The sequence below is a fragment of the Strongylocentrotus purpuratus genome, unplaced genomic scaffold (assembly GCF_000002235.5).
Source record: "Strongylocentrotus purpuratus isolate Spur 01 unplaced genomic scaffold, Spur_5.0 spur5_scaffold_19, whole genome shotgun sequence".
NCBI lineage: Eukaryota > Metazoa > Echinodermata > Echinoidea > Camarodonta > Strongylocentrotidae > Strongylocentrotus > Strongylocentrotus purpuratus.
In genome coordinates, this window is record NW_022145604.1 from 10,291,584 (window position 1) to 10,306,285 (window position 14,702).

Sequence of the window (14,702 nt, forward strand, 5' to 3'; positions counted from 1 at the left end):
ATTTTCGCTTCGTCCAAGATCAAGGGGTTGGCTATGTAGACGTGTCGTGGTCGAGTGGATATGTCACCAGACTGTGGATCACAATGTCCGCGGTTCGAGCCCCGCCGCGGCACTAATGTCCTTTTGGCAAGACATTAATCTACATTTGCCACACTCGACCCAGGTGAGGTAAATGGGTATACCTGGTAGGATTACTCCTTGCAATGAACCGTGCGCTGATAACGGTCACCGGAGCTAAAGCTAGGGTAATAAATATGTAATTTATGTAAAGTGCACTGATATGTCTTAGGACAGGAATTGCGCTATATTAGTAGTGATACTATTAATATTATCATGACAAAATGAGTACAAAATTGACATAAGACCTACTAGATAGTCCACAATCTTGATATAGACCGAATGGGATAAAATGAGCTGGGTACTGGACGAATTGGTACTGGACCAAATAGCATTTAACTGTCGAAAGTGCATTGCCATTAACGTGTAAAATTCATTGACGAATTGAGTAGACCAGTGGATGGACCAGTGGTTAATACCATATCCTTGGGGTATTACATCCAATGCCAAGACTTCTCTGATCCTACCGACTCATCGAAAATTTATCATCCATAAATACCTAATCCATCATCTCAAGGAGGTAAATATTTGTAAGCGGTAACTCCTCCACCCAGGCGTTAAGTGGTTTCAATGGAAAATGGTGAAGATGAAAAAGAAGGGAGGAGAAGGAAGGAGAAGGAGAAAGAGGAGGAGAAGAAGAAGGGGTAGAAGGAAACGAACAAGAATGAAAGAAAATACGAAGAAGAAGGAGGGTGAGAAGAAGAACATGTAGAAGGCAGATAGTGTAGGAAGAGAATGGAAAGAACAAGAACAAGAGAAAAAAGGATGAGTATGAGGAGGAGGAGGAGGAGGAGGAGGAGAATAACAATAATAATATGAAGAACATAAACAATCGGCGGCTTTTTCACCTTTATTTTTATTTACGTTTGGATGACAGATTTGAGAAGAAATATGATTATAATCACCGGATTTGACGATGAAATATTGTTTGGTCAGGTCGTAATAGTTGAATATTTATCGGTCTGTATGTCACATTAAATATATAAGTGTAAACATCGCGATAGTGGAGATGGGTGTTAGAAAGTGGGGTCAAGAAAAAGTTACGAAAAGGGGCGTCGTTATACCCTGGCTTCGCCGCTGGCGCTGCATAAATAAAATGCCCTCTAACATTTGAGTTCAAGAACAAAACACCGCCAAAATGTGAAAAAGAATGTTCGGAAATTAGTTTATTTTCGCGATATGAATTTATTTGACACAATGAAAGCCCATTTACACCGTGCTAGAAGTTAAAGTATAGTGGTTTTTTTTAATTGAATTGGTTTGGTTTATTGAGAAATCACATCAAACAAGCACTGAGCTCGCAGGCTGAAAATGTTCAATTTACAAACAAGTTAAAATATAAAGAGATATAAACATATACATATACTAAAATACATATTGTAAGTCATTGTAAGATGAAATCGAAATTGCGAAACAAAGTTATACGTTTAATGTAATAATGTTAAATGATGCTAGCAAGATAACCATCATTTTGTATCTTGGAAAATTTAAATGGAACATTTTTTTGTGTCAAAAGATTTGCTTACGAAAATAAGAAATCAACCAGGTGTGGCCATAATGCTATATTCTGACAAAATCAATTTGTTTGGATAATGAATTTCACGCCTTCCCGCTGTCGTGTTTCTGGCATGCATCAAACTGGATCAGAAGTTTATCTCGCAATTTCTTTTACAGTATACGTTCATGCATGGATAAATATCAATAAAGCAAATAATTAGTTTTCGCATGAATTGGACGATAAAACTGATCAAGCATGTAGAATGCAGATTATGACGTCATTCAAAGTTGAGTACTGAGAATTGAGATGTCACACCTTCATGAGATGGTGTTATATGTGACGTAAATAATATACAACAGGGCCCCATCTTATATAAGGAGTTGCGATTGATCCGAATCAATCTCAAGTCCTCCAATCATTCGCAAGTTTAAAGTCTCCTTTCTCTTATCTACATAGTTGCAATTAAAGGGAAAGTCCACCCCCGAAATAAGTTTGTTTCGATAGAGGCAGAATAATAAGAAAATCAGGTGAGTGAAAGTTTGAGCAAATTCTGAATAAAAATAAGAAAGTTATGAATTATTGAAGTTGTGATCAATCAAATACAAATTGGCAACTCTGTGACTTATCATACGAGCTCTCCTTCATTTGCTTTGTGCATAATATTCCATAAAATCATGTTTTCTTCTTTATTGATGACGGAATATATATTTGTTCCTTGCAGGGGGAGTATAGAAACATATTTGCAATTATTATATTTAGGGTGCATGTATGGTTGAAATTTTTCTTGAGGGAAAATGAAAATTGTAGATTTTTTTAGTACTGAGCAAATGGAAGTTGAGCTCGCATGATACGTCATAAAGTTGCCAATTTGTGTTTGATTGATCACAACTTCAAAAATCCTAACTTCCTTATTTTTAATCGGAATTTGCTCAAACTTTCACTGACTTGTTTCTCTCATTTTTCTACTCCTATTAAAACTAACTTAATTTCAGGGTGGACTTCCCCTTTAATATTAACTTTTTGTAAGATGTGGCCCAGAAGGATAATCATAATGATCAGCTATAATTATGTGTACAACAAAAATGTTCTCTCTGTTCCACTTGTACATATAGGCGATTTTAATTAAGACGCTAACTACAGTGTGAGTCAAAAAGAGTTTACACCTAGAAAAATTGCTGATTATTTTAAAAAAATCATCTATGAAGAGTAAATTATTATACATCTTAAGAAAGAGTGTTTTATGTGTTCACGCTTGGATGAACAGGAGGCATTCTTCGCATGAGTGCAGAAATCGACTTGCGCAAAAGTTGCTTGTGTGATGTTTGTATAAAACAATTGGGATTCGGGTATTAATTCGGTCTTTGCAGATGCAAATAACATCCCTAACAAAGTTAATCATGCCACACATATCAAATATCGAATATCAAATATAAATTAACATATTTTTTGTTTGCGCGCGCGTGTGTGTGTGTGACTTTGCCTCTACAAAAAGCATTTCGACTGATACATTAATTAATTCTCTCACTCCGCTAATCCCAACATAATACATACTGAAGGCATCACTTTGGCGCAAGTCGATGTTTGCACTTTCACCTCCTGTGCATTCAAGCGTGAACACATACCACACAAAAATGACACCAAATGATATGGGATATAAAAAAAAAAACTCTTTCATAAGATGTATAATAATTTAATGTTCACTGATGATTTTTTTTTTAATAATTAGCAATTTTCTAGGTGTACACTTTTTTTTTGCCTCCATCTCTCTCTATCTGTCTCTCTTTCTCTCTTTCTCATTCTCTGTCTCTCTTTCTTTCTAACCTTCTTCCAATCCCTACACACACAAATCAATATCGACATGATTATTAAGCCGAATGAATCGTCATTTTAAGATAAGGCTTTCCAACAAAGGCAACTCATTTTTTATAATTCACCTCAAACCTCAAACCATGTATAAGGTTCATGCTCAAACCAAGCCTCAAACCAAACCCATTACTCTTAACCATACCCTGCCATTACGTCATCATCCACACAAACATTTAACAACCTCATAAAGGGTGGATTTCAGAATCCCCCCAAACCACGGCATTCGATTGTTTTCAACCTTTAACTTCCTGTTTTTAATCAGAAATGATTTTCGCTAATTCATTCATGATATATTTCGCAATTTCTCCCTGGTTTGCGATCGAGGTCAATGAGGCCATGGAGTAGTTTGGGCAAATTCAAAGAATAACATACCGGTACGTAATGACTATTTAGGTTACAAATACTCCCACTTACTAACTATAGCCATACTTAAAGACCATATCCGAACTGAAAAATGAAATGGACGAATTATATATCAACGGAAAGCTAATGAGCCATAGATGAAAATAATATTAATTATATGCCATTTTAGGGTCGTTCAGAGGAGTATCAGCTCTCTGAAAACTCAAAATCGGAAGTTTTGAAAATCGGAAGTTGTCGGCCTAAAACTTGCTATAGACTTGATGACATCATCCTATGTGGTATGCCTATTCACAATGAATTTGCATTAATTTAAGCACGGCTCATCGCCTCAGCTAATACTTGAACCGGTCGGATCCACATGTTATGTCGTCACTGTAACTTCGGCAAAGTTGACCCCTGTTGACCCGTAATTTGGAGGGGTGCGAAAAATGAGGTTTTAATTGATTTTTGTGCAATAATGAAAGGGTAAATACTTTTTATTCTTTTCTATTTGTATTCTACATTCATTCAGTTTACCATTTATATCAACTTGTATTTTCATTGGAAAGGGTCTTTAAAGATAAAGTTCAGCATATTGCTCCGATTGTCTCATTTTCGCTCGCGTGAACATTGCCAGCACAAACCACTGACCTCTACCACCTGGACGGATCATTGCCCACTCCCATTCACTATACGTTACGTACTAAAAGGCTGTATTGTCTGACCGTTTATGAATATTCATGTTTTTGCTTAACTCGGCAAAATGTTTGCTTTTACTAAATGGAAAAAAGACAGTGGGGGGTTGGATGAAATGGACATAATGAACCAAGCAGAAGTGATGAATGATAATTCATGCTTCTTATCCTACGTGTGCTTGACCTATAATCTTAAAATCGCTTGGCAAACTGAGTCCAAAGTTCGACTTGTTTCACATGTGTACTACAGGCAATGACGAGCTTGCAACCTATTTTGATCAAATTACGGTGGGTGAACTTTCAAAAGTCAATGGGACATGAGGATTCCAATAAAAGAGCTAGTGATAACGTAAGTCGGTGGATGTGCTTTTCGTTTAAACAAAAAATGAAAATTTTAACGATTTTTTGTTACAATTCCATTGGCTAACATGTATGGCTGCTGACTCTGACGATAGAGAGCGTTGTGAAATGAGACTAAACGGAGCTATATGTTCTGATTTTGCAATAACATTGTGAGAGGTTCTATCTTGAGGCAATAGACGATTTTCAAAATTTACTCAGATTTTATACACGTTTAACCTAACGACTAGCTATAACATTCACCCGTTATACATCATTGTATCTCAGTAATCAGAATGCAAGTTGCATACATTCTTTGTTGCCAGGTTGGGCAATCATTATGGCTTGCCCTACGTTACACCAGGTAATGTATGCAATTAGCATTCTGACTATTGGAAACAAATATTCGTAACAGGTGAATGAGAAAATTCGTTTCAAGTTTACTTCACAAAGACATATTGCACTATATTTTGTTACAGAACTAAAATGGGCAATATAGGGAAAGGCCGTGTATATGAAGTACATACAAGTCATGTACTGTGACGTGTTGGAATGATTCAAATGAAAGATCACAAATACTGCAACAACAAAAATGGTTACATGGGACTACACACTCATGAAGCATAAGATTTTGTTCCAAACTTTCCAGTAATTTCTCGTCGTATTTCGATTATGATGGAATTTTCAAGAGCATTTATTTTCATGAGATATCTGTAGTTTGATATTCTTGAAAACCAACATCCCCCAAAATTAGAAAACTCACAAGTTATTTTTTGTAATCTTTATTAGAACTCGATCTTTACTTTAAAAGAGCAACATAAACCGGAACGTTAAGGATACACATACACCCACTTATCGTATCCATAATTAAGCCTATAAGCCCACTACATCCGAAACAAGAAAGATAGTTTCCCTTCTTCTTTTACATTCGACATTTACGGAATACATTTATCGATTACTTCCACTTTGTGGATTGGTCCGTTTGTATGAACACCTAAAAAGGGTAACATTTATATTCATAATCATCCTCATAATTACGATAGGCTTACATGTAGTTCCGAAATCTGATATTATCAGTCAGCACAGTACTTTCCGAGGGTTCGGTGACACAAAGACGTAACTCCATATTTGACAAATTGAGTATTTGATATCAAAATGTTCAGGAAAATGTGGACTTTCCAGGAAAACACAAAGATTTAACTCCACCCAACACCCCATTGAAGATAATGGCTAGTGAAACATAGACTTAACTCCTTAAGGCCCAAGTGCTCAGTGACACATAAACCACTTTTTATCAAAATGGCAAAAATGCAGTTACGTCTTTGTGTCACTGACCCTTCGATTCATATCGCATCATAAGGGCCATTAACATTAACCTACCAAGAACGCTATAGATGTGTCGTGGTAATAATGGATTATTCACTTGACTCTCAATCAAATGGTTGAGGGTTCGAATCCCTGCCCATCACTATACCGTATTTGCCACTCTACACCCATGTGTAAATGGGTAGTTGGTGACGCTAGGGAATCAGTATTACAGGGCGACCACAGGAAGAGCAGTATCAATACTGATAATGCTACCCATGGTAAATAAAACACAATTAGTAGTATTGGTATTAATTATCATTATTACCAACTTTTGTGGCTACTTTACTCAAGTTGGGACCCGCAGGTTGAATACTCAATTCCGGTGGAAGGAATGCTCTTATATCGGAAATTCTAAATGTGCTTTTGTATTGTTTCTTTGTTGCTTTTATTTGTGGTTTTTCCAAGGTTTTTCTAGACACCTCTCGGATGTGTGCATCTGGATCACACTGACATAACGCCTGTCAGATTTATCTATATATGGAGTATAAACTGATCCAATCTGAATACAATATTAACGTAAATAAAATACTTTTGTTCCGTCGTTCTTTCTTCCTTTATCGTTCTTCTCTTTCTTTTTCCTTCTATATTTCGTTATTCCTTATATTATAGTATATATTATAGTATATTTTTGGCTTACCGTTAGAATTAAGTATGAAAGGAAGTATGAAGTGCAATAATGTCTGCCTTTATATGCATGAATCTTGCAAATACAATTGAGATTTGCGTGTATATACATTTACAGATGGTGTTAACAAAGCGAGAGCTAACTGTGAACTGAGTATGAACGCAGTAACGATGACTGTGGAACAAATCAATAATATCCACATTCTTCTGCTAAAAGCGTGCGGAAATTGGTAGGAAGGGGGGAATCTCCATGCGGCTTCAGTGTCTTGACTTTATTCCGGCAACATTGTATTAATAGCAGCTGATAATAATAGCACGGGCGAACTTTTGCAAGGATTTTTGCCTGTTTTTCAAGGCGATCTAGGAAGTGGTGAATCAGGAACTCAGTGCAGTCCCAGACATTGGAATTGAAGGAAGTGACTGTTTTGTGAATCACAATTAGGCTGTGTGTTTTCTGCGGTAAAATAAACACACGCGAATGGCAAATGCAAAGAAAGAAAAAAAGTATTATGTTTCAATACTCCGAGATTTCAGCAGTGAATGTCTCTTTGAGAGCATTGTCTTTTTATTTTTTTCACGGAAGGCCTAATGACACTTTTATGGTAAATTGACATGTTCTCTGACTAACAACTTAAAATAGTGACCAATACTCATTTTTAAGACGGGTAACCTTTACACGCAATAATACAACCCTCATTATTCTGTGATGCGTTGTGCCAATGTCTACCCCTCTCTATTTTTTCTCCATCTAATCTTATTGACTTAGGTTGCTTATCTATTTCACTTCTTCTCCTCTTTCTATTTGATGTACCCCTGTATCTATCCTTCTTTTCCTCTCCATAGCTACTACTGTTTCTTCCTTGTATGTTCCTCCATAGTCCTGTGATCGTACGTTATGTTTCTTCGTTTTATATTTGTATATCAATCTCTCTCTATCCCTTCCCACTGCCTACTTATGTCGATCAATCTTGCAATGATTTTTTTTTTGGTGTTTGTGTTGAACACTCAAAATAAATAAACATACGTGTAACGTGTGACAGGCGTAATGTGGAGATCACTCATTGAGTTCATTATCTCTCTCTCTCTCTCTCTCTGTCTTTCTCCCCTCCCCCATCCCTCTCCCCTTCCGTGATAAATCTCGTAATATTGATTGTTTTATCTACGCGTTTTGTGTTTATTATAGACATAACGCGTGAAATACCAACAATAAGTTCATCATTGGCGTCCCTCACTCTCCCTCCTCCCTAACCCCCCTCCCCCTTGATTGATTCGTAATATTTATATAACGTTTTACGCTGATTATAAACATAACGCATTACAGACCTACATGAGGAGATAATTCCTTGAGCCTTATTTCTGCCTGCCCACCCCACCACCCCCCCCCCTCTTTTTGTTCTCCCCGTCTCCCTCCATCTCGCTCTCCCCGATAAATGCCTTAATATCCATTTCTCTATCAATGTGTTGATTATTCATATACAAATAATACACAGCAGTGAGTGCATTGGTAAGAAATACCCACACAAGGTACCTTTGGAACAGTCTAACACGCCAGATGCGATAGCCGAGGGTGTTTGGACTGTTTTGAAGGTACCGAGTGGGGTTAATTTTACTACTGGCCGAACAAACTGATGTGTATTATTTGTTACATAAGATGATTTTTTATTTGTATTATAAAATGATGTTTTATAACATAATTTTGATAATGACCGGTCATTTGCAATTGATAATGACCGGTCATTATACAAATTACGTGTTAGGCAAAATAAATGCCTGGTCACGTGAACGCTCTCAACCAATCATGTGATTAGGATCCGCTCCATCATCTTATAAAGACATAACGCGTGACAGGCCTACATGAGGAGATCATTCATCGAGTTCATCACAACCTCTAACAGCATGCTGATTCATTGTTATCTGTTTATCCCATTGTGGTCGTTGGGTAGCGTTGTTATTGTTGTCGTCAACGAAATCCTAGTTGATTGTTCCTTCCTGGAATGCGTCGCGTGGTCGAAGTGATAACTTACTGACCTCTAAAATGTTACAAGCATTATTAATGACATATTACATAACCTAAACATGATTTCTATAGAATATACAAATGGGTATTGAAATTACCCTTGAGTCGTGTAAGGAGTGAAAAGGTTTCTAACATAAATGTTATCGGCTTACCTATATCAAGCTGCAGTCAAATATCGTATCTAACATCAGTTCCTATCATAAAGTTAAGTTATAACTGTATTTCAATAATATTTTTTATCAGTAAAACAAAGATAAAGGGGGATAAAAAGTTGTAGATTTTGCCATTATTTATCATAAAGTTTTGTCTTTCTTTCTTGAAAAAATAAAACGTTTTCAGGCAACTAGATTATTGTCTAGTGCATCACAATGCGGCTGAATATATCATTTTTGGAAAGTAAGTAGTTCATAGATAGTAAGTGATGATGATAAGGGGAAACTGAATTACATAATAATTGACCACATAATATTTTTGCTTTGTTTGAACAAAACAAATGATATTGCACTTTCAAGTTGTGAAATCAGAACTTAATACGTTCTCCGATTTCATTACAGCTCACGCGAAGGGATGTTATTCCGTTTGGTATTTCCTGCCACAGGGATTTTTAAAGATCCCACTGAGTCGTCAATAGGATACATTATTGGACCAATTGGGAGGAAATATTAATCAGATTGAGTGTCCAAAAAACAGCTGTTTGCGGGAAACTCACTTCCGAGAAAGCAAAGTAAAAGAAACAAACCATTTTTTAGTACTTCTTTGTTTGGATTCCAATTTCGTCGGTTACGGATTGAATCTTTTGTATTATTTATTTTCTTTCATTCTCCGATACCCGCCAATTTCTGAAATAGCGATATAGAGAAACTTGGGAATAAAACGGTCCGGGGTTCCAATATCTGACACCTTTGATAGCGATTTTCACTTTATTTATATAATAAACTCGACTTTATATCATAGTTGAGTTTCTTTTCAATTTGGTGTTGCTATTTATGTATATTTTGTTATTATATTATAACTGCATTCCACTTGTTCTTGTTATTTGTTTCTTCATCTGTTTGTTTTCTTTATTATTTCGTATATAACCTAATGGTATGGGGTCATGGGGGAGGCGTGGGACAACGTCCTCCTCGGTGAAAGATATAATGGACATTGGTAATCGGAATTTCATTTTTCGTTTCCCTAACGGTTTCTATAACACTACAGTCTATTGGAGGAAATGAGTATGGTAAAACCGGTCACTCAAAGATTTTTACTTTTTTGAGGCACTTCATGATCATTTTGAAGCGCAATTTGTTTAAGTATTCAATATTACACCATAATCACAGACACTGATAACACGAAGGGCTATGCATCTCATATTTAACATTGTTAAACGATGCCTTTAAGTTTCATTCACGTTGTTTGTTCTTACGCCACTGAATCGACATGCTCCTTTTGACTTTAGAGAGGATTTATTTTTGTTCGGATTTCAGGATGACCCCATAAAAGCGATGAATCATGAAGATAAAAGGGCATCTATAAATCAGATTTCCTCTAAATAATTATTAGTAATATCTCAAGAAAAAGCAAGTGTTAAAACTCTTCTTTAAAGTGTAAGTACGATGTTGATGTCCCTCTAGTATTTACAGTATACTACTTTGAACACGGGGGGGGGGATGAAACACAATTCTGACAAATGATCTGACGAGCCCGGTGGCGGGGAGAAAGATCGTCTTCGCATTTTCAGCTTCCTATCGGGTCGACAATTGGAAAGGGGACACATTTGGGGTGTATTTTAAGGTATCCAATTTTTCTTTAAAACACGGGTCGGGGCCGTTTTTCTCTCTCCTAAAGCTGATGTACTCTTCTCTTTGAGAAAGGGTAGTGAAACTGTTCTTGGCAATGTACAAGAACTCTTACAGAATTCTGTTTCGAAAAGATATACTTTAAATAAGCCTGTATTTCCATTAATTTGCCACTTTCTCTTACAATGCACATGCCGTTTTTTTCTTCGAAGAGAATAATCCTATCTGAGTTTTGATATTCACTTTGATCTACCCTCACGTAAGACCAAATCGAATTATGAACATTTGAGGGTAATTGTTTTTCCCTCTGATGTCGGGAATACATCGTCATACTTTCACATGAAACAGGTTAGAGCAGAATATAACATTATTAAACACGAGCGGAAGTAAGCAATAGGCAAGTGTCAGTCTAAAGCCACAATGGCAGGCTATAATTGTCGGTACGAAGAAGGTAAACAAAATGCTGAGAATATAAATGTAGCTTTCCATGACGGTAATCAAGTCACACCACGATGATACTGAACCACAGTTTGACACTTTGATGCCTACAAACAAGCGTGGGTATAAATAATTTATCAACATTTTTTTTTACACAAACCTCATTCCCTCTCTATTTTATATATATATATATATATATATATATATATATATATATATATCTCTTTCTTTCCTTCTTAAATAAGTATAAGCGCCTCAAGTTTCATATTCATAACGCTTGTTTCATTATAATTGTCCGGTACAAATAAGTAATACAACATTTCCATGATCAAGTAAAATGTTCTCATATCTCTCTATTTCAAATCTACCAATCTATATATTTTTTTTCCCTTTTTACTTTGTTCGATTTTAATCCTTCCATAATGATATCACCCGTTTTACCAGGTAATTATATTAAATCCACTCTTGCGGCCTCACTGTCTGAATTCTATATAATTAATTTTATTATGGTAGGTCACTAATGAAATTTTACGGTTGTCCATCAACTTACTATTGAATTTGGGATCACTTGATTTAATTATTAGAACTACATTGACTTTGGAAGTCGGCATGTGCAGGTGTGTGGTATGTACCCTATGCAATCACCCATCTTCTATGTTGCTTTCTTGGTCGTATATCTGTTTGTTAGGTTTAATAAAATAATACAGAAAATGTATTATGATAAACAAAATGAAAATTAATTCAATTTCATAATAATTACCATAATGAGTACCCCAGACACACCCATTATTTCAGAAAACGGAGAATCCATTTTGCATGGGCTGGCATTCTGACCATTCGCCCCCCCCCCCCCCCCCGGGGCCCCTCCGTATATCTATAGTAAGATATACGATTCAAATTTACATCCTGTAACCCGGGCCTGTAACTCCTAATTTGCGTTAGTTTGCGTTATTACCCGCGCTATTCAATCCCGTGAAGACATTGCACCCATGCGTTGGGAATATTACAAATCGATTTTCGTAAATGAAATATCACGCTCATCTCACGTGGTGCGTCAAAGTTTCTGACGCAATCAAACGTCAAGCAAATGACGCAATGGGCATTATGATTTAATGTGAGGGCTTACCTGGCAGCGCTGAGCCTACTCGATCCACCAGCCTTTGCATATTCTCATACAGCATGGCCACGTCCTGCTGGATCCTCTTCAGCTCCACCTGGAGCTCATTGGTGGAGCAATTGATAGTGGGAGCCACGTAGACATTCGGGGAGCAAGTGGCTCCACCGTACGACGTCGGATTGGCGTTCGCGGTCGTACCCGACGCCCGGCCCGCACCGGTGTACGTGTTGTAGCTACCGCTGGCGAACGGATTCGCGTTGGGACGACCATTGCCCACCGTGTAGCAGAAAACGCTGGTAAGCTGGATTATGAATAGGGTTAGATAACTGATGAGATGGTGATGGTGTTCCGATGACACTCGAAGATTGCTGAAAGTTCTCATCTTGATTTCGGGAACGTTCAGATTCTCTGACTATATAAAAGCGATCAAATCGAAACAAACCAGCTGAAACCCGGGCCTGTCACTTGAATGTAATCCTTTATGAGGTCACAATTAGTAATGGCGAGTACTCCACTGTAATTTATTTTGTTAACGATGACAATGTTGCAGTATCGACATAAGTAGATACAAATGATACCAGCAGATTCACAATATGCCCTTATAAGTATCCTCTATTACATGCATTAAACACTTGTGAACAGTTGAGCATATTTCCTGAAATCAATGAAGCATTACGAAGCAATCTGTGACCTAGATTTTTTTCTTCAAGATGACGTCGAGGATATTTGATATCGTTTAAATGAGAAATCAATTAAAATACAATCTAACATGTCTTTCCCACCAGAAAGGCTTTTAATTCAATACTCAAGTTCACAATTATGACTTGGCATCAGATCCTTTTCAATATTTTTTTCTTTTCTTTCAACAAAAGGAAAAAAGAGTAATTTTCTTTTCACAGATGAGACGGTTATGCAGACGATTGTCGATTTGGCGCGAAAATTGCGCGGATGATGATAATTTGGAAGATTTCGATGATATCGTGCCAACAAAAAACAAATCAGAAGGTAAGCCTTACTCTACCTGGTAGTATTCAAATATCGGAGTTATAACCGGGACTTTGTGAGTCGAGTCTTGTTCTAAATTTAGAAGCAAACGTCTTTTGTGCTGGGATCTGCGCGAATATCATGAACACTCGAAAAGAAAGATCGATGCCAGCTCTGTGAACATTGTTTGATTCGTTGAAGTAACACCGCTTTATCCAGGGCAAAGCAAGAGCATCAACCGAAAACCGAAATGAGTTATGATCCAGAGAATCGTTTAGTTGCAACAAGCAATGAAACACCGTGAATTCCCGGCGGGAGAAAGAAACAATCGGCAATGACTTCAGTGAAACTGATTTCTGCAAACATTCATCAAACTAATCATCTATAACTTTACTCCTAATACGAACAGTCCCGTACAGCTCGAGTTATCCATTCATATCCAAAGTCCTTTCCATTTCCCGGTAACGCTGGACACTGCTAGGCATCACAAGTTCAAGCTGACATTTATATGATCCGAGAGGGAAAATATGGTAACTCGATTTCCCCCGAGCCCGCCGGGTTTTGCGTGTTAACATAATAAAAGAGGCGATGACTCGTTTGACATAACTGGAAGTTCGCTGCTACGTGTTGCGGTTGGGTCAAACCAGTGAGCGGCTATGTGGGCCGTGTACATGGCTAGTCTTGACAGGAAGCAGCGTACTGTGTGACGACTCCCTTGTGACTATGTTGTCCGAATACAATAACTGAGTCAGATTTCTAGGTTACCAAACGTTGAGGAGGAAATTTCCGACGCCCCCTTCCCGAAAATTTGAAAATTGAATAAAAGCAAGAATGGTTATCTAAAAACAGTGTGTTTGTAAATCTTTTCCACCGTCCGTACTACATGTTAGGTTATTACGGTCTTTAAAAATATGTTCATATTTGTTCATAATGACATGTAAAGATGTGGGCCCAAACTCGTCGGGGGGGGGCGCAATGTTTGTAAACCGCAAACCGAAAGGCCATCCAGCTTCCCAGGACCCGCTCAGCGAGACGGGGACGTGTAAGTGCATTTCCGAGAGGTATATCATATCAATTCATTAAATAAATAAACAGTTTTGGATTTCAAGCAAATAATACAGGGATAGAAAATACAGGGGAAAAATAAAACAAGTACAGATTCCTAAACAAAACTAAATTACAAATTACCAGTAAATAGTCCGATAAATAGAAACAAAACAAAACAAATAACTACAGAGCGAAAAAAAGACTAGGGAAAGCAAATATAGGCCACAAAACAAACTGTAGTTCTTTAAATGTACCCTTTTAAAATATATGTTTTACGTATGATATCAATACTTCTAAAAGAGGTTTGGAAAAACTTGTTATCGTAATAAAATTATAAATACAACCCCCCCCCCTCCCCCCCCCCCCAAAAAAAAGAAGATAACAATAAACATTTATAAATAAATTTAAATTAAATTGAATTAAATTAAGGGGGTGGGGCTGGGCAGAAGACAGAAACGGGTACAGAGAC

General features: G+C 37.1%; 1 protein-coding gene across 1 annotated transcript in view; it reads right to left on the bottom strand.

The window, feature by feature from the left end:
* The window catches only part of LOC753235 (microfibril-associated glycoprotein 4), a 33,487-nt gene extending 19,701 nt beyond the window's left edge, over window positions 1-13,786 (bottom strand). The window contains exon 1 of the mRNA XM_030990284.1: window positions 12,212-13,786. Coding sequence (XP_030846144.1) covers window positions 12,212-12,584 — 373 coding nt within the window. The 5' untranslated portion in view covers window positions 12,585-13,786. The remainder of the gene's footprint in view (window positions 1-12,211) is intronic.
* Window positions 13,787-14,702: the final 916 nt, after the last annotated feature.